The sequence below is a fragment of the Macrobrachium nipponense genome, chromosome 44, assembly GCF_015104395.2.
Source record: "Macrobrachium nipponense isolate FS-2020 chromosome 44, ASM1510439v2, whole genome shotgun sequence".
In the NCBI taxonomy this organism is placed as follows: Eukaryota; Metazoa; Arthropoda; class Malacostraca; order Decapoda; family Palaemonidae; genus Macrobrachium; species Macrobrachium nipponense.
Window position 1 is genome coordinate 40,543,652 of NC_087221.1, and position 21,862 is coordinate 40,565,513.

Here is a 21,862-nt window from a genome sequence, read left to right on the forward strand (position 1 = left end):
AAGTATTTTCTCCAAAGTTAGAAATTAAGGCCAAATTTAAAGCATTAAACAGAGGGTAGTGAAAAGGGTGTCCAAAGCAGTGCAAATCTCACCAAAACGCTTTCGAAATTTGTACTTACGCTTCAGTATTTTAGAAGATTGACGCCATCTTGATGTTTACGGAGTCACTTGTGTCAACAAACTTCCCATTTCCTGTGGTAAATCTGCACACCACTTGTACCCACAGACGCTGGGGCACTTTCATCACAACAATCGGAACATGGTCCCTAACCACGACGTTTTTAAGTAAACAACTGTTTTGGTTGAAGAAGAAGACAAAGCGTGCACTAGATAATTTTTTAAATAAATAGTAAAACATCAATATTTTACATATTTATGATGATTAATTTGAAAATATTCGTTATTGAAAAAGTAACTCGATTCTGACTCAAATTTAAGTATAATTATTTTTCGTTACTAGAATGTTCTTTTAAGTCCTGTATTATGATGTCACGACATCTTGACTTTCGTACCTATTGTAAATAATTGCTATACTCAACTTTCTTGCAGAACAGTTTACCAGTTATTCATGCAGGTTGTTATCAGCTATTCATGTAATTGTTATAATCATAATGCGCATATGTATCTTTATTATTTACTTTTTGGATATATGAAGATGTTTTACTGCCGGATTACCGCTGTAGTGTGACGCAATCGCTTTCGGTCCCTGGGCCTCTGTCTGTTTTCGCACCATAAGAAATTATGGGGCCGAATTTGCAATGACCAGAAAGTCGTTCAAAGAGGAAAGTTAGCATTGAGGGGCATATGTTTTTATTGAGGAAAATACAAATTTATACAATAGCTAGCTTGTAAAAAATACTTGATTGGCAACTAAGCAGCATACCTACTATGGGTTTCAGAGACAATGCAAGCACGTTTTTTGGCAATATTTCTGTAACGAACACTCGTATCAGAACGAGATTTTCCTATAGTGCATTTGCACCCAGTGCCGTAATTTATAAGGGTATCGTGAATCACTAATCATGAAGAATAACGACACTTGTCCTTGCACCAAGAGACAAAAACTCCATTATCCAGAAATGGATACGAACACGCGTAAAAAGCTCCACCTACCCTCTTCCCCCCCTCCACTGCCACCCCTGTCCTTCCTTTGCCTTCCTTTCTCTCTCTCTCTCTCTCTCTCTCCTCTCCTCTCTCTCTCTCGTCTCTCTCTCTCTCTCTCTCTCTCTCTCTCTCTCTCTCTGTTGCCATTCGGTATGTGTTCACCCTCCAATCTGGGTATAAGACTATACACAAAACGTGGAAATTAGGCTATGTATCGGAAGTATATATACATAAATATTAAAGCAATTTTATCATTATTGCATTACTATGACAACTAGAATTCATGGAAACAGTTTATAATAATGCATCGGCGTATGTGTGAAGCTCCACTAATGTGGCAACGATGATTTTGCCATTCTTAGCATGCAAACATTAAAGGTTACATTTATTTCTGGCATACAGTTATTAAAAAAATCAAAATTCTATATTAGTATTCAATGAAAAGTGCTAGCAAAAAAAAAAACATTATAATCCACTTATCCGTAGTCTGCTCCGCTATGGTTTTTGGCAGCCAAATGTACAACAAGGTTAAAAACTTTGGATTGTATCTACTTTAGAAGTATATATCTGTAATTTTTCAGGGTAATTTGGTTGCAAAAAAGGGATAATAGACATGAATTAAATTAACATTTTTAAATAATAAAGTAAAGTTGAACTAAATAACGAGTAAAGTAAACAATTTAGGGAATAAATTTGCAGCGTCGTTGTCAGCTGTTCGTAACTGTGTTTGTGGAGTGCGTGCTTAGGAATCAGGAACAGCAACTTGGTTAAAGTGCAATGTGGAGTGAATTGAGACCAAAATGTGTATAATAACAATCAAATAAGCACTGTGGAGTTTCAGTTGTGATGGCAGTAAGGATAAAACCACCGATTACAAGGTAAAAAATGAATTCAGTTCAAACCATGACCCAGGGAATAACAAGTTTCATACTTTCACTAATATAGGCAAGAAAATTATGTTTTATTGTGCTGATTACAACTGCATTCTTGAGTAAGATCAATAAACGTTATATAAATATGCTAACATTGTTCAAATGAGTGCTGGGAAGGCTGGGAAAGATGGTGTATAGTCTGTGATTAGACCGGCTAGCCACACAATAGCCACCATATTGGATTTCAAAACTGCCTTGAAAACATATTTTACGGAGAGCGTCACATGCTAATTTTAGTTTGTATGGGGCTTTCATATATCACATTATGTTGACAAAACTTCAATCTTTTGAATGGTACGCTTAGAGTTGTAATTGTATTCTTGTTTCACCAATTAAATATCGAGTGAATAAATCCGCCCAGCGTGATGATGGTGGATCGTCCGTGATTTTTTACCCTATACCTAGTAGGTATAGGGTAAACAATCACGGACGATCCACCATCATCACGCTGGCCAGGTCTTATTCGCTCTATATTTAATTGGTGAAAAAAGAATACAATTACAACTCTAAGCATACCATTCAAAAGATTGAAGTTTCGTCAACATAATGTGATATATGAAAGCCCCATATGAACTAAAATAAGCATGTGACGCTCTTCGTAAAATATGTTTTCAAGGCAGTTTTGAAATCCAATATGGCGGCTATCGTGTGGTTGTCCGGTCTAATCACAGACTATACACCATCTTTCCCAGCCTTCCCAGCATTCATTTGAACAATGTTAGCGTATATATATGTAACGTTTATTGATCTTACTCAAGAATGCAGTTGTAATCAGCACAATAAAATAACATTTTGTTGCCTATATTAGTGAAAGTATGAAACTTGTTATTCCCGGGGTCATGGTTTGAACTGAATTCATTTTTTACCTTGTAATCGGTGGTTTTATCCTTACTGCCATCACAACTGAAACTCCACAGTGCTTATTTGATTGTAATTATACACATTATTGGTATTAATCCACTCCAAGTTGCACTTGAACCACGTTGCTGTTCCTGGTTCCTAAGCGCTCACTCCACAAACAAAGTACGAGCAGCAGACGACGACACTGTTTATGAGATGCAAAGCTTTATTCCCTTAATTGTTTACTTTACTAATTATTTAGTTTAACTTTACTTTGTTACATCAAAATGTTTATTTAATTCATGTCTATTATCCCTTCTTTGCAAACAAATTATCCCAAAAAATTACAGATAATTCTAAAGTAGATACAATCCAATGTTTCTAACCTTGTCGTACATCTGGCTGCCGAAAACCATCGCGGAGCAGACGACGATTAGTGGATTATATATTTTTTTTCTAGCACTTTTCATTGATTTAAGTCTATAATAGTATTTTGATTTTTTTTAATAACTGAATGCCAGAAATAAATGTAACCTTTAATGTTTGCATGCTAAGAATGGCAAAATCTTCGTTGCCACATTAGTGGAGCTTCACACATATGCCGATGCATTATCATAAACTGTTTCCATGAATTCTAGTTGTCACAGTAATGCAATAATGATAAAATTGCTTTAATATTTATGTATATATACTTTCAATACATAGGCTGATTTCACCAATTTCCACATTTTGTCTAAGTCTTATACCCATTTTGGAGGGTGAACACATACCAATTGGCAACAGAGAGAGAGAGAAGGGAAGGTGAAGGAAGGAAGAAGGACAGGGGTGGCAGTGGAGGGGGGGGGGAGGGTAGGTGGAGGCCGTGTTCGTATCCATTTCTGCATAATGGAGTTTTTGTCTTGGTACAAGAACAAGTGTCTTTATTCTTTACGATTAGTGATTCACGATACCCTTATAAATTACGGCACTGAAACCCATAGTAGGTATGCTGCTTAGTTGTCAATCAAGTTTTTTGTAATCAAGTATTTTTTACAAGCTAGCTATTGTATAAATTTGTATTTTTCTCAATCAAAACATATGCTCCTCAATGCTACTCTTTGAACGACTTTCTGGTCATTGCAAATTCGGCCCCATTAATTTCTTATGGTGCGAAAACAGACAGAGGCCCAGGGACCGAAAGCGATTGTGTCACACTACGGCGGTAATCCGGCAGTAAAACATCTTCATATATCCAAAAAGTAAATAATAAAGATACATATGCGCATTACGATTATAACAATTACATGAATAGCTAGTAACAATCTGCATGAATATCTGGTAATCTGTTCTGCAAGAAAGTTGAGTATAGCAATTCATTTACAATAGGTACGAAAGTTAAGATGTCGTGACGTCGTAATACAGGACTTAAAAGAACGTTCTAATTCCGAAAAATAATTACTTAAATTTGAGTCAGGAATCGAGTTACTTTTTCAATAACGAATATTTTCAAATTAATCATCATAAATATGTAAAATATTGATGTTTTATTATTTATTTAAACAAATTATCCAGTGCACGCTTCGTCTTATTCTACCAAAACAGTAGTTTCCTTAAAAATGTCGTGGCCAGTGATCGTTATCCGATTGTTGCGATGAAAGTGTCCCAGCGTCTATGGGTACAAGTGGTGTGCGGATTTATCACAGGAAATGGGAAGTTTTTTGACACAAGCGACTCCGCAAACATCGAGATGGCGTCAATCTTCTAAGTTATTTAATCGTAAGTAAAAATTTCGAAAGCATTTTGGTGAAGTTTGCACTGTTTAAAGCTTTAAATTTGGCCTTAATTTCTAACTTTGGAGAAAATACTTACTTCGAAAGGAAAGTAGAGGTCTTTAGCTGCGTCTCTCACCAACAACAAGTCGCGACTGATGCCCATCTCCGGTGTCAGGAAGCCTTGCAAGTACTTTTTCGGAGGGTGGCCAGCCGAGACCGTTGGTGTGTTGGGGAAGTCCATGCAGTTGTTTACCCTAGGTAGTTCAGTAAACTAGGTTAGACTAAGGCTATCCTATCCAGAGACTGGACTGCCATAACCATGGCCAGTCTAGCTTAATAGGAGTCATCAATGTGACGTCATCAACGTGTCTTTTTCAAACAATAACATGGCTGATGGGCGAAAAGCCATTCCCCCACTCCTACCTTATCAGAAGAATGTTGATCATTTTAGTTAATCTGTGCGTTATTTATAAGCAATGGTTCAGCTGTATGTTGTTGTAGGATGCATGAATAGGTGGGGAAAGGGAAGCCTAGTATCGTGCCATCGTATTCCCAGGGAAAGTGACAAGGAAAGAAGAAGAAATAAGTGGGACAGAGCACTTCGTAACCTGGCTCAAATTACTCAGGAGGTACAAGGTATAGTACCTACTCAGTAAATGAGTAATATTATAACTAAGTTCATAAGAACCACAACCTAGTCCTTCCATGTCTACTACACTACCAATTTGAAACATCTGCCAACTATTGCTGAGAGCAACGTTCCAATAATACTTTCGTGCCACTACCAACACATGGATAGAGGTTTCCACCAATATGTATCTAATTTGTCCTATCTGTCAATTGGAGGTTTATCTTTATGAAATAACATAAACTAATGCAAAATATTAGAGCATAAAAGTATTTATGTATAAAATTATTCAGATTTACATATTTTCATTGACATCGCTTCAGAAGACTGCTCAAAATGCAGGCGATTTCACTACACAGAAAATCTAAAACGTTATTATTCCACAACATTCTTGTTTATTTATTTATTTTAACCCATACACCAACAATAAATACATAAAATTATAATTCCATGTTTTAGAGTAAACAATAACGATAGACTTTACAGGAGCAACAGTTGGGATTCACAGAAAATGGATCGAGATAAAGTACCAATGAATTTCAGACCCTTCCACTATCAAGAGTGCAGTGTCATAGACAGCTTGCCCTCATGTATAAGTTGTTTGAAACTACTGGATTCTAAACTTTTATCAAAAGCAAAATAATATTTATTTTTATTTTATTATTTATCGTTGCCTTGGAATATTTTTTCTCTCATGGTAAGTGGCGTTAACAGACTAAAAATCTTAGAAAACATAAGCAACTTTGAGGAATTTTTTTCACATTTTGAGAAATTAATACAGCACTACACAAGAATACATATACACTGTAATAAGCAAGAAAGAAACTTTACCCTGCCATACATGTACAGTGTGCACAAAACTCTTGATAAAGTTAAATTAGGTGAGAGAGTCATCTGCCATTGTTTGCTTTTGCCCACCAGAGTACTGCACATGCACCAGATATGCTTCGTTTGTTTACAAACATAATCTCTCCTATTAGTTAAATTCTCTAGAGGCATACCAGAGCCTTAACAAAATTTGGTAGCCTAGAAGTATCAATATGGGAATTTCTCCATAAGTACCATGTTTAGTAGTACCAACCCCATTAGAATGAAGGGTAATCATAGCCTAAACAGAGGATGGTAAATATCTTAGTAACCGTAAATTTGTTTAAATATAAATTTAGAAAAAACGGTACAAAAAAAATTTTGTTAGGTAGAAAGTTTATCTTTGTTGCAAAAGTATTTATTTGTATAAGAAAAATTTCCTTATAATTACAGGTGGCTATTCTGTTGAGCACCAGTCCTAGAGTTTTACTGGACAAGATGTGACTCCATGGACAGATTTAGCCACCTTTTCAGCTCATGTATGGTCACACTTTGTTCTCTTAGGGCTTCCCTTTTGAGTGAGATTTCAGGCATATCTAACTCAGGCTCAAGTTCCCGATATTCTGTTGCTAGAACTAGTAATAGGTTACACGAGTCATCACTCCCTTGCTCATGGTTGTGAACAGGAACATTGCATTTCTGGGTGGGTTCCAACTTACCCGTCAGTTCATAGACAACCTCCTACCTAAAGAATGAGTCTCCTTCATAAAAGGCGATGGTTTGTATTTCAGTAGGAACAAATAACAAATTTGTGCTTTACCTAGGTATTCATTTTATCATGTTTCCATTTTCTCCCTGATGCCATAGGGAAAAGTGCTTGGTGATGGCAAGTGAATGAGTATACTCCTCACTCATCCCCCTTAACCAGCTGTTAACTACTTTGTTACCAAGTTTTAAACAGTTGATTACAGCTTATGTTGATAAATACTCTCTACAAAAGGCTCTGGATTTGTATACCTAGGAATAATACCAATTACTTCACAAATTTATTTTTTAGAACAATTCATATTTTCCCAAGGTATACAAACTAGGAATAATACTGTGGCGGGATCACATGCTAAAAAAACAAGTGGGAAAACTAACCCCCACATTAACCTAATCAATCCAGCTGCCAAAACTCACCCCAGTCATACTTTCCTCTTTACACTACAGCATACACGCAGGACAATTTATCTATACCTACACAAAAACAAAAACACAAAACATATGTACTTACCAACTCCAGATACTCCAGGGCTATGCTGTGCTGTCCGCCGGTCGAGGTCACAGATATACCAACAACAACAACCAATAACACAACACCAACACAACAACAAAGGACTACAACCAGCAACTCAACAACCAAGGCCCACAACAACACAACAACAACCAAGGAACACAACCACAACTCAACAACACAGCAAACAACCAAGGAACACAATCACAACCCAACAACACAACAACCAACCAAGGAACAATCACAACACAGCAATCAACCAAGGAACACAACCACAACCTCACACATAACAACAAAACTCAACAACACAACAAAAGACCACTGCACAAACAACACAAAAAATCACAACAGCGCAGCCACAACAACTCTAAGCAAACAACAATAGCTTAACAACAACCAAATAACAAACAAAAACACACAACTCAGCTGGACATCAATGCTTTCACAAAAATGCTGCCAACACTACTGTCTCTCACAGCTTCTGACTAAAGACTCTCTCAAACCACAGAACTCTGATCTCCAACAGCACCAGCAGACAACTCAGAACCCACCAACAGCCAATACAGTTGTTAACCATCCAACCACCAATTTCTCTCTCTCTCTCTCTCTCTCTCTCTCTCTCTCTCTCTCTCTCTCTCTCACCACACAGATGTTGTCAAATGGAACTCCATAACTCCTCCATAATACCAATAATACCTTTTTTATCATAGTCCCTCCTCAACCACCTCAAATTGTTCAAGATGCTGGAGAAAAAGTGTTGGCTTTGACAGAAGAGGGATGAGGACTCCACCACCCACCCACTTACTACCAATTAACCACCTTGTTACCAAGCTTCAATTATCTTTTCTAGCTCACAGGGAAGAATATGCCTACTACATATAGGGTTCTGGTTGTATGCCTTGGAAAAATACAAGTTACTTTAAGAATATGGTATATTTAATTGTCTCTATTTTACAGTAGTGCTTTCTGTAATGTTATCCCTTGATTTGCAGATCTATTATTGAAAAGCAAGGTACTTGGGGGGTTTCTCATACCAGAGTGCCAACAGAATCTCGACCAGGGCATGTGGCTATCATTGCTGGCTTTTATGAAGATCCAAGTGCAATAGCTAGAGGATGGAAGGAAAATCCTGTGGAGTTTGATTCTATTCTCAATGAGAGCCGTCATGCATGGTGCTGGGGAAGTCCTGACATTCTACCAATGTTTGCTGCTGGTAACTATTCTTTTTATTTTGCAGGGGAAGTGTAAGGAATTGTAACTACAATTACTGACTTGTTTCTGTTGTTTGTTAATTTACAAATACAATTTGACATGCAAGTGATATAATTAACATACAGTAGTAAAGTTTTTGAGGTTGACTCTGGAATTCTAGATACTTCACTCCCTTTCAAAAGATATATAATATATTGGGTAATCATGCACATGTGTGGTGTGGATCTCAAGGTCTTTGACAACCAGCTGGGTGATACTTTGCAAGTCTACTTCATTAAGTTTTTCAGTTTGAGATCCCCCTTATTCCTTTTGTTTTTTGTTATTTTTTGTGTACTGTTGATTATGCATTGACACAATTGACAGTATCTGTTCTCTTCCTGTATTGGAGGTGAATTAGTATTGTTACTTTTCCTGAATGCTTATTTACTATCTGGCTACTGCTGGTGTGATGTGGTTTGACTGAATTTTAGAAGTAAGCGCCCCCCCCCCTCACCCCCAGCCTTGTAGAAGAAATGCTATTGTCATAGAACTCTGCAGCTGTCTTAAGACACCTCTGACTATTGCTGACTACAATCAAGCTGGATAACTTTGTGCTCTACTCTTTCAGTCCTGCACCTTGGGAACAGGGTTTTAATGCTTTTATCTTTTCCTTTACATAGTAGTAACAGGTTCATGTTATCATCTTGGTTTTCAGGAATCCAGTGATCACATGTTGATTAGGTATTTGGGTTTGTCAACCCTCCCCTCTCTTATACAGTGTCTTTTATACATATGTAAGGATATGCAAGCACATGTCCACTCCCCCTAAGTCTTTCAAATGAAGATTTGTCAATAAATATTGAATAGCGTGATAATGATGATGCAATAAAGGGATTTTGACAAAGGAAAAATCTATTTCTGGGCAGTGACCTGTGTCGCCCAGTGAAATGTTCCTATAGCACTCATTTCTAAGGTATAAATATTGCTAAATATACAAGAGAAAATGCTACATGGATTACACCAGGATAAATCTGGTTTGCTCACCCCTATAAAGGGTGTCAGTATAATACTGGGGCGAGTGAAACCACTACCAGAGGTCCCCTGCCATTTAGTCTCTTCCTTTCTCAATTTCCCCTGTTCCAAAGAGGAGCCGTACCAAAGCCATCTACCGCCCGCTACTGCTACAACTAGCGCCTCGATTGTCATTCCTGAAAGTAGCACCCAAGCTTGGGCCTATAGGGTGAGGAAACAAGGGGTGGGTTCATTGGGCGACACAGGTCACTGCCCAGAAATAGATTTTTCCTTTGTCAAAATCCCTTTTCTGGGCCTAACCTGTGTCGCTCCATGAAATAGTAACAGAGAATAGGTCCTACAAGCTTGGATATAATATCCACAAGGCTACTGGAAGGGAGAACTTAAACTCTTTAAGTAATTCTACCCTATTTTAATCAAGTTTCCTTAAATCTAAAGTAAAGTTTTAACAAATATCTTAAGTCTAGGTCCTTACTTTATGAAGTATATACAAATACCACAACCAAATTCTGGTAAGGCCAAGGTGATTACTACCCCAAGTAATATAAGATATTTTACATATATGAATAATAGTTAAATATATACAGTACAAGAATGGTTCAATTGTGCAATCCAAGTGAAAAAACCGAGGTGAAGGCTAGGGGACTATAAGCGAGGCAGGTAGGAGAGAAAGGGCTAAAAGAAAGACAAGATCTATTACGACTAGGTATTTCAACATGACTAGGCTGTGTCAGGGGAAACAATGTTCCCGGCTGCCACTGCTGAATATTTAAGGGCCTCTAAGGATTTAAGGTAGTGGCGTTTAAATACTTTCTGTGATTTCCATCCCGTATACTTTCTAAGGTCATCAAAGTTCATGTGCTGGAAGTAATTAATTGAGGTAGCTACTACTCGGACATCATGTACATGTGGGACTGATTCTGGGTTAGCCTGTTTAATAAAATACAGAATTTGTTGTCTAATTGCTTTTAGTGAGATTGTTCCACCATTCTCTCTAATGAATAAAGGACCTGAAGTTTTATTGGAAGTTCTGTCTAAAAATGATCTCAATGTTTTGACTGGACAAAGGGATAGATCCTGTGGAAGTGGGACAATCTTCCAGGGGGACCACCTACTCTGAGGATCTTCGTTCTTAGCCAAGAATTTCCGATCTGGGGATAATAGAACTTCTCCGGATGGAAGAAAGTCAATATGCTTTGGTTCTCTTGAAAGAGCCGACAGTTCTGATATTCTGGCTCCTGAAGCTAGTCTTACTAGGAATAAAGTCTTCCTAAGAAGGGTTGTATAAGGACACGATTCATTGTCAGTGTCTGAAGCTAGTTTAAGTACGTCATTTAGAAACCAGGAGACTGTATGAGGTCTGTCTGCTGGTCTTAATCTAGCACAAGCTCTCGGAATCAACGAAAAATACGAATCTGTTAAATTAATGTTAAAACCAAACTGGAATATTTTCCTTAAGGCAGATTTAGTTGTAGTAATAGTACTAGCTGCTAGGCCCTTCTCAAACAGGGTCCTAAAGAAAGTAACAGCCAGATTCGTAGTCATCGTCTTTACTTTTGAGTCTTTCAGGAAAGAGGCTAGCTTCTTTACCGCAGAATCGTACTGCCTAAGAGTAGATTCCCGTTTGTCTGATTCTAGAAACAAGGTGTTAATAGGATCCATGTTGGCGTCTTTTTGCGCCGCAAATTTCATGAAGTCCATAAAGTTAGGGCATTCTGAATCCTTGAAGAAGTGTACACAGTCTTCGTTTGTACTAATTGTGTTAGTCTCGGGTTGGGGATCCGTTGGCGACGGAGTCCCAATTCCCCTAGTATCGGGTACCAATTGCTTTTGGGCCAGTTGGGAGCTACCAGCGCAATCCGTCCTTTGAAGGATCTGAGTTTGTCCAGGACTTTCATTAGTAGATTTATTGGAGGAAATAAGTAAATCCTCTGCCAAATGTTTCAATCTATGGACATGGCATCTGTGGCCTGGGCCATGGGGTCCAGATTGGGAGCCACATAGCACTGTAACTTGTGGTTGGATTCTGTGGCAAATAAGTCTACTTGGAGACCTGGGCTCTGCTGACTGATCCATTTGAATGACATGTCGTCTAAGGACCATTCCGATTCCAGCGGAGTTGTCCTTGACAATGCATCTGCTACTACGTTCCTTACTCCTGCCAGGTGAGTTGCTGACAGATGCCACTGGGTCTTTGCTGCCAACGAAAAGATTGCTATCATGACATGATTTATGTGGCTTGATTTGGAACCCCCTCTGTTTATGCAGTGGACTATTACTGCGCTGTCTAATACTAACCTGATATGGATCCACCTCGCCGGAGAGTTTCCTTAGGGTTAGAAATACTGCCATGGCTTCTAAAACATTGATGTGAAGCTGGTGGAGTGTTAGTGACCAAGAGCCTTGAACCTTTTTGTATTGGGAGTATCCTCCCCAACCGCTTAGTGAGGCGTCCATGTGGACCACTAAACTTGGTGGAGGGAACTGTAATGGTATTGATTTTGCCAGGTTCCTGACTTCTGTCCATTGACGGAGTCTCTTCCGTAGTATCTGAGGGATGCGGGAAATTCTGTCTCGCAATTTCCTGTTCGCTCTGGTCCGCCAAACCCGGTTTATATCCTTCAGTTTGGCTTTTAATAGAATATCTGTTACTGAGGCGAATTGGAGTGAACCTAAGATTCTTTCTTGGTTCCTCCAGGACGTTTGTCTGCATTTGAGGAAGTGCCTCGTAGCCTTTGCTATTTCCCTTCGTTTCTCTGGCGGGATCGAAAGTTTGTGTGAATTGAGATCCCATTGTATTCCCAACCACTGAAACCGTGGTGCCAGATTAATTCGGGATTTCTTGTGGTTTATCTGGAATCCTAGGTATTCCAGAAAACTTATCACTTTGTGGGTTGCTCTGAGACATTCTTTGTCGTTTGTGGCCCAGATGAGCCAGTCGTCTAGGTAGGCTACTAACATTATCCCTTGAGCTCTCAGTTCTTGTACTACTGTTTCTGCTATCTTTGTAAATATTCTGGGCGTTATGTTGATCCCGAAAGGCATTACTTTGAAGGCGTAAGCCTGTTTGCCTAGCCTGAAGCCTAAGAAGGGGCGGAAGTGCCGTGCTACCGGAACATGATAGTAAGCATCTGTAAGATCTATAGAGGTGACGGCCCCACGGGGAAGTAAGGTCCGTACCTGCGAAACTGTTAGCATATGGGACTTTTCGCATTGAATGTATGAGTTCAGATGGGACAAGTCTAATATTATTCTTGGCTTGTTTGAGTCTTTCTTTGGAACGCTGAACAAGCGTCCTTGAAATTTTAAGTATTTGCTCTTTGTAATTACCTTCTTTTGAAGAAGGTCTTGGGTGTACTTTATTAGGTCCGCCGTTGGATGTTGATAAAAACTGGTTGATGGAGGAGGCCCTTTCTTCCAACTCCATCTCAGTCCCTTTGCTACTATGCTGTGCGCCCAAGTGCTGAATTTCCAGCGGTTCTTGAATAGGCACAGCCTCCCTCCTACCTGAGGAGTCTCACTGGTTAGCTGAGGGTCGGCTACCCCGGCTTCCTCTGAAGCCTCTTCCTCTGTCGGATGCTCTTCCGCCAGCTCTGCGGAAAGCTCCTCTGGCTCGACTACCTCTTGCGAACCTATTATATCCATGAAATACCCATTGGTTCTCATAGGAGGCATTAAAGGCCGGGGAAGAGGTAAAAGTGGCCAAGCTTTGGGGCTGCTGAGAGGGTTGGCTCTGCAGTAGCACGAACTGTTGTTGAGGCTGAGCTTTCGAGGTGGAGGGTTGACTCAACTGGCCTACTGGAACAGCCTGGACCATTGTCTGAGGTTGGGCAGTCTGGAAGGACTAAAACCACCTCGCTCTCTTCTTGCCCCTGGGCTGTACTCCAGAGGATTCGAACCTCCTCTTGGGGATCAGACCCCAGCGAACTCGCAAGCTCTGGTTGACTCTTGCTGCTTCACCCAGGACTCCGTTCACTACGGTCTCGGGGAACAGGTTCGCACCCCAGATCGAAGCTTTGATGAGCCTATTTGGCTCATGGCGAATGGAAGCATCGACCAAGACGTGCTTTCTGCAGTTCCTCCTGGCTACTGCGAAGTCATACACATCACACTGTAAAGTGTGAAGTAATGACTTCGTCAGGATCTTGAACAATGGTTCGTCCGTGTAGACCAGGGTCGTCATTTCTGCTATAGTGGCGGAATTGATGGACCTAACATAGGCGACATCTGGCTTCATACTCCGCCTTTATCAGTGCCTCTGGGAGCCTGGGTAAGCGCTCGCTAAAGAGCGTTGTAGCACAGTCTTGGCTCAACTTGCCTACAGAAAACGTTGCTGGGGCATCTACCCAGCACTCCATTCCTCCCGGGAACAGCACGGACGGCAAATCCGTTTCTCTGATCTGAGGCATGGGTTTGTCCTCTGCTGCTGGCTGAAGTGTAAGCTCTACTACCTTAGAGGTACACGGAATGGGAGTGTCATCTGGCACCACAAACATCGTGAAGGGACTCTTGTGGCGTGTCAGCTTGGTGTTAGTACACTCCCAATCTGTTAGGGTTCGAACCCAGGGTGATTAAGCTTGGTCTCTGGGGAAGATGACCGTTTCTTTAGGCACCTTGTCTTCTCTGATCAATGCCTCCTCTGTCAGGTGGGCATAACCTGAAAAGGGAAATTGTAAACCCAGTGGGTAGAATACAAAGTCTTCTACCGGCCGGGTTCCGCAACCCTCAATCGTCAGCATGCCCTCTGAAAAGGGGGCATGCGCTTCTAACCGCCAAGGGTTATTGTTCTTGAAGGGTGGCAGTTTAGATGCGTCCGGTACTGCCAGGGGTTGTTGTGGTTGTCCGGACTGGAGGACTCCCTGCATCAAGGTCTCCTGGTTCTTCAGTCTTTATGCCAGAGACTGAATTGACTGACCTATCGTGTCCAGGCTCGAGACCAGCTGAGCCGAGAGATCTCTTGGAACTTGGATTGGACCAAGTACCCCATCTATTGCATCAGCATGCTGGAAAAAGCTGTTGGGTCAAATCCAAGATCCTGGGATCTGGATTTAGACCCTTTTGCCCTCGACCCCTGCCTAGGTGTAGCAGCTTTTGCCGCGTCCGTCATCAGTTTGGGGGCTGATGACGAACTAGAACGGCTTTCCCTAAGGGGCTTCGGTTTGGAAGGCTTAGGGAGGGACTTGGAAATAGACCTATGGGTGTCTATTTTGGCTTTGACTTTAGGGATTACCGACCCCGACTTGTCCCTAGAAGTCGTAGGTCTCTTGGTAAACCCTTGAAATGAAGAAGATGAGGAATGAGACGGGCTAAAGGACAAAACTTTAGCCCGTGTACCAACTGCCTCACTTACCACCCTACCTTCATCCTGGTTGTCGACTATCATTGGTTCATGGTCCAGATTGATTGCTGCGACCTCTCCAACGACTTCTTCCCCTAAACCTTCCAGGTCTTCCGCCAGCACGGCCTGTGTTTCTTCCCGGATCTTGGCGATGATCGGGGCCGCCAAGTCCGCCGCTACAGCTGCCCTTGGGGGTTCTGTAAGAGATAGTTACTTTTAAAATCTATCCTAAGTTAATTGATAACTATCTCAATATGTCTCTGGGAATTTTCCAATATCTCATTCAATGAACTGGTACCTACCGTCTCAGTAGTGAGGTCCAAAACCAAATTGTAGCAGACTTCGCACCCATCTGGGTGCCAGACCAACAAGTCGTCCACTTGGACTGCACAACCTGCATGAGTGCGGCATACCTCATGCCCGCACGGCTGCTGCAGGATTGCAGTACATGCTGTCTCCTGACAGCGTACCATCTGTAAGTTAAAAATGATACATGAGTATCACTATATGGACCCGCCGGAGATGTATCCGGCGGAGCATGCACTAAGTTAAAATTGATACCAGAGTATCGGTATATGTAGACCCGCCAGAGATGACTCCGGCAGAACATGTATTTCTACACTATAGTCGCCGTGATAAATTCTGGCGGCATGCATTATATAAGGCATTCATTTTCATCCTCTCCCGCCAGCTTTCCGGCCCTGTTATGCATTCTCCTCATAGTCTTTTATATAAATTTAGGCTTGGTACCAACAGAACAGGGAAAGGCTAAACCTGGCCTGAATCCGTCGGCACCGGAGAGGCTTTCTTAGTAAACTAGGATCGCTTCTCTTAGCTCATGTCTGCCGCCACCGGAGTGGGGCACAAAGGTACAATGGTAAAACGGGGGAGAAGCTAGGGAAGGGAAACCAAAGTGCTTCGGTCCTAGGATACCCGCCGGGGTAGGAATGCCCAGCGTAGTAAACGAACCGAATGCATATAACATAACTTAAAACTAAATAAATTACTGCCCCGGAGCACTGTATCAACGCTCCTTCCGGGCCCAGTTCCCCTTCAATACTATCTTTCTATCCTCGGGTCCAGCGAAAGGATCGAGACAGGGAAAATAGGTAAAACCTAGGCCTGAATCTGATCAGATGAGGGATCGTACTTGTTATGTGCATAACTGAACGAGCTCTAGCCGGATCCTGGACCCGCCGGGGTAGAACGATAGATGATGGATAGGGGACTGGGGATAGGAAAGGCGAGATGAGGTAGTATGCGGTGTATACCGTCCTGACGAGCCGGGTGGTCTACCAGGGCTTGACTGGGTGGGCACCCCCGTACCACCCCCCACTACGTAAGGCAAGGAGTACACTCCTCCGACTGTACCCCCTACCCTCCCCCCGCAAGAGGGGCTGGGGCTCGGATGGCTACCTGAGGTAGCGACTGGCGAGCTGTGTTACCCCACCAAGGTGGGATGGGGGGAGGAAGGTCGTCTAGAGGGGTGGCTCACTCGTGATCAGTTGGTCACTACAACCGGCCAGGTGGGACACCTCCCGATAAGTCGTGGATCCAACCGATCACAGGGACAGCCGGCCTATAGGCCGACTGTTCACTGAGTACAATACAACAATACGATATATCATATGATAATAAACACAATATAATAGCCCTGGCACGAGAGGGGATAAGGGAGAATGAGGAGAAGGAGGGGGATAAGTGCGTATACTGTTCTAATGAGCGGCTAGCCTAACCTTCGCACAATCGGAACGATCTGGTCTGGTCGGCCAGGGAGGCTCTGAGCAGCTAGCCTAACCTTCCAAAAACGTAAATTCAATCACGATCTGGACCGGTAGGCCAGGATGGCTCAAGGGACAGAAACGAAGGCCCACAAGGGCCATACACCCCTCCATCAATGAATTTTTGGCCTGGTCAGGTGAAGGAGGTATCCTCCTCATAGAAGACCAAGGGAAAAGGGAGAAAGCTAGGCTCCCCATGCAATGAATCGGAGTGGGTAGAAGCCAATATGGGTAGGATAAAGGAATCCCAGCCTAGCCTACTTCCCAAACCAATGAGGTCTGGCCGGGTAGGCTAGGATAACCCTCACGCCAGGATACATATCATAAAACGTCAGGATATCTATAATAAACTCGTAAATTCTTGAGTAAATGCTAAAATCAATATCAACGCGACTACAATTAGTATGGATGACCAATTGAAAGTCGTCATGAATAAAAAGTTCACGGGTAGCGATGCATGTAATGGCTGACTCAGGAGCGGCGCATGCGGGGCTTCCGTCATATAAACAAACGCCTAAAACATACTTATGATTAAAATCGCTACCCTTACAATAACAAATTGATAATTGCAGTACTCACCTTAGATACCGAAGATTCCTGACGCTCAGACATCTTAAATAAATCCAAAATAAGGAGACTTCCAAACAACACTTGTGCATGCACTAGTGCTATTAAAAGAAATGATGATTGAGGCGCTAGTTGTAGCAGTAGCGGGCGGTAGATGGCTTTGGTACGGCTCCTCTTTGGAAAGGGGGAAATTGAGAAAGGAAGAGACTAAATGGCAGGGGACCTCTGGTAGTAGTTTCACTCGCCCCAGTATTATACCGACACCCTTTATAGGGGTGAGCGAACCAGGTTTATCCTGGTATAATCCATGTAGCTTTTTCTCTTGTATATTTAGTAATATTTATACCTTAGAAATGAGTGCTATAGGAACATTTCACGGAGCGACACAGGTTAGGCCCAGAAATATATATTGAATGGCGTGATGATGATGATGCAACATAAATATGCAGATACAGTTCTTGCTATATGGGTAAGACATACACAAACCTGAGACCTACACGTTTTCTTTCCTAACCTCCTAATTTAGTTGTGGGTCAGCTTCCATGTTTGGTATGTTTGGTTACAATTATAATATTATCTTTTGAAAGTTTTTGCCAAGAGTTTGTTAATGTAGTGATGTATCCAAATTTCTTAAAAACTATAGATTTTCCATGAAACATGAAATATTACTCTGTTACTATCCCGCTTTCTTTACTTACTTAGTATCTTACGAAGATATTTTTTTTGTTTTTTACTAAACTTGTCTTTTGTAACAGGATCAGAAGTAGGACACATTGAAACATTTATGTATGGAGCAGAAGAAGAAGATTTTGCCAGTGGCGATGCTTCACGACTGGATAGATGGGTGTTTGATCATGTAGAAGCATTCTTCAAGGAAGCTGTAAATGATAAGAAGTTATATGACAGGCTTCATGAAGATCGAATTATGTTCTTCCTCCATTTGCTTGGGATTGATACAAATGGCCACGCCCACAAGCCATATTCAGAGTATGCTTTGATACCATAAGTTTTGTTGAAATTGGATTAAAGTATAATACAAAAACTGTGCATGATCATTATATATAATTTCCTAATTTTCATTGCTGACTTTTAAAGTGCTTTTTCTTTTCATCTTCCAGAGAATATTTACAAAATATTGAGATTGTTGATAAAGGAGTCAAAAGAGTTGTGAAGATATTTGAGGACTTTTATAAAGATAAGAAAACGGCATATGTATTTACATCAGATCATGGAATGACTGACTGGGGTAAGTACAGTAGTCACAATTATGTCATACAATCAACTTACCTGTCAGATATATACATAGCTAAGACTCCGTCGTCCCCGACAGAAATTCAAATTTCGCGCCACTCGCTACAGGTAGGTCAGGTGATCTACCGGCCTGCCCTGGGCGGCAGGACTAGGAACCATTCCCGTTTTCTACTCATATATTTTCTGTCGCCGGTGGTATCAACATCGTTGCTGCCACCTCTTGACTGGAATTCACTTTTCTAAGCAATTGATCATCTTTTTGTGGACTTTTGGTGACGTACCTGGATCGTTGTTTTTGGCATTCGCTACTGTGGACTGGATTTGGACTTGCTTTTTGATTTTTCTTCAGAATGTCTGATTCAAGTGTTTGTGTGAGAATGTGTGAATGTAGGCTGCAAGGTGAGGATACCGAAAGCTTCGCTTGATCCTCACACTGTATGTCGCAAATGTAGGGGTTTTGATTGTTCTATTTCTAACACCTGTCATGAGTGTGAGAGGTTGAATGTTGAGGAATGGAAGACTCTAACTTCTTACTTGAAGAAGTTAGAAAGGGATAGAGTTAGAAGGGCTGCATCTAAGATGGCGGGTAGTAGTACAAGGCCTATTGAGCCTTTGGATAATTCTAACTCTTCTCTTAATTATGATTCTGTATCAGGACCCTCACTGGCCGTACAATTCAGATTCGGCATCGGAAATTGCTGAACTGAAGGCTACGCTTCACAGGATGAGATAAAAAATGGCTACCATGAAAGGTAAGGACTGTGAAAGTGATTTTAGTGAAGTGAGTGTCCCCAGTGTTGTGGAGGGGGCGTCTGACCGTCTCTGCGACGCTCCCAGGCCTAGACCTCTTCCAAGCTCCCAAGCCCAGAGGAGAAGGAAAGTCGAAAGCCGTACGGAGGTTGTGGAGAATTCCCCCCGGTCAGGCGTCCCTTCAGCAGGTGCTGTATATAGACAGCCTGCTCAGGACCGCTATCGAAAAAGCGTCCCTCAGAGAGTGCTTCTCTTCGTCCGCTTCTCCCTCTCCTAAACGAGGGTGGTAAGGATTCGCACTTGTCCAGGCCCCTGAAAAGGCACTGGAGAGATCCTGTTTTGGATTCAAGCCCAGAACGCTTTTCGGAAGAAGCGCCTCCTTCTATCAAGAAGGCGAAGAGGGTTTTGCCTTCCCATGATGGGGGCAACACGCCTTCGAGGTCTCCTCTCCGTTCAGAAGACGCAGGAGAAGCGTCCAAGAGGATTATTTTGGCGGTGCAGGAACAGCTGTCCGCCTTAGTAGGAGTCCTTTCGAAGGATCCTCCTCGTAAGAAAGACGTCAGACTGCCGGTCAAGAAGACTCGTCTTCCTTCTCCCACCAGGAGTGAGGCTCCTGTGAGACGTGAGTCTTTTGAGAACTCAGATAGAGACTCGTGGGAAGATTTTGATTCACCAGGCAAGCGCGTCGCGCCAGCCAAGCGCGAGGCGTCCTACAGACGAGAAGCGTCCTCTAAGGTTAAAGAGTCAGACAAGCGAGAAACGCATTACAGACCAGAGGATTCTCCCAGATGGGGTACGTCTGCCAGATCAGCAGCTTCAGCCGAGCGCGAGGTATTAACCAGGCGTGAGCATTCAGCCAAGCGTGAGGCTCCAGACAAGCATCTGTCACGCAAGGATGTGGCACCAGGAAAGACTGCGAGACTTCAACAAGGCACGAAGCGTCAGTCAGGCGCGAGACCTTTGAGAGGCGCGAGGCACCAGTCAGGCGCGCGGCAGCCAAGCCAAGCGCGAAGACTCAGTCAGGCGCGAGACGCAGCCAAGTGCGAGGATCTTGCCAGGCGCGAGGCGCCAGCCAAAGCGCGAGGAGTCAGCCAGGCGCGAGGCGCCAGCCAGGCGCGAGGCGCCAGCCAAGCGCGAGGAGCCAGCCAAGTACGAAGAGCCAGTCAAGCATAGGAGCTCTTTACACTCTCTTAGCCCCTCTCCTATTAGGAGTTTGTCTCCAGTAGAGAGAGTGGTTGGACAGGAAGACCCGGAACGGGAAGTGGCCTCTCCTACTGATCCGATTATGGAAGAGGAATCAGAGGACGAGTCTCACGGTAAAGAAGGACTGTCGAACTACAAAGTTTTGACAGCTCTCCTTCTCCAGGAATACGGAGATGCATTGATCCCTGCCGCTCCTCCTTCGCCTCGTTCACTGTTTTTCATGCTCGAAGACTCCGAAATCGTCGGCTTTCTTGAAGATGAGACCGACGATTTCTATGAAGAGAGCTCTGCAATCGCTGGATAACTGGATGCTAACTAAGAAAGAGCTAGTTAGGACAGTCTTTTGCATGCCTCCCCCTAGACTTACGGGCAAGAGAGGGATTTGGTACCAGACTGGGGAGAATATGGGTCTCTCTCCCAGCTTCAGCTGAAGCGGAACTTTTCCAGTCTGGTAGACGCATCCAGGAGACATAGCTTCACATGGCTAAGATTACTTGGGGACTTTCAGAGTTGGATCATCTCCTCAAGGGACTATTTCACATTCTAGAAGTCTTTAACTTTCTAGATTGGTCCCTTGGGGGGGTGATGTCCAAGAAGGCTCATGCCCTGAAGGGCTAGAACCGGATGTACTCCTGGCAATTTTGTCATGTATTGACAAGGCGGTGCAAGACGGCTCAGGGGAAGTTTCTTCCTTATTTGGAGCAGGTCTCTTGAAGAAGAGATCTGTGTTTAGCGCTTTCTTGACGAAAGCAGTGTCACATTCACAAAGAGCAGCTTTGTTATTCGCCCCTAGATCTGATTTTCTTTTCCCGTCACAGTTGGTGAAGGATATTTCCCGATCTCTGACGGAGAAAGCGACTCAGGATCTTCTCCTGCAATCGTCCAGGAAGAAGAGACCAGTGATGGTGGGAGAAAAGAAAGTGGCGTCTACTCCTGTTCGGCCCTTTCGAGGTGGCCCTCCCACTAGAGTTACCGCTAAAAGGAAAACGACCGAGAAGAGAGGTCGAGCCTCGTTCCGCCCCTTTAAAAGGGGAAAGTGAAGTGGCGCTCCTCCAAACACCAGTAGGTGCCAGGCTCCGGGGATTTGCGGAGGCCTGGACTCACATCGACACAGACCCTTGGTCGATGTCGGTTCTTCAGAAGGGATATCTCATTCCTTTCCTGGACAATCCTCCCCTGATGTCAACTCCGAGGGAATTGTCCGCCAATTACAAGGACCCTGTGTTGAAGGATACTCTTCAACAAATGGTGGATCAGATGTGGGACAAGAGAGCTATAGAACTTGTGCTGGATCAAAGCTCCCCCCCCGGGGTTTTACAATCGTCTCTTTTCTTGGTTGCGAAAGCCTCGGGGGGCTGGAGACCAGTTCTGGATGTCAGCGCTCTGAACAAGTTTGTTCAAAAACAGAAGT

At 42.7% G+C, this 21,862-nt stretch overlaps 1 protein-coding gene across 1 annotated transcript in view; it reads left to right on the plus strand.

Moving 5' to 3' along the window:
• LOC135204211 (GPI ethanolamine phosphate transferase 1-like) overlaps positions 1–21,862 on the plus strand; it is a 75,155-nt gene that overhangs the window by 733 nt on the left and 52,560 nt on the right. The window contains 3 exon segments of the mRNA XM_064234315.1: positions 8,331–8,551; positions 18,003–18,234; positions 18,366–18,493. Of these exon segments, the coding sequence (XP_064090385.1) occupies positions 8,331–8,551; positions 18,003–18,234; positions 18,366–18,493 (581 nt within the window).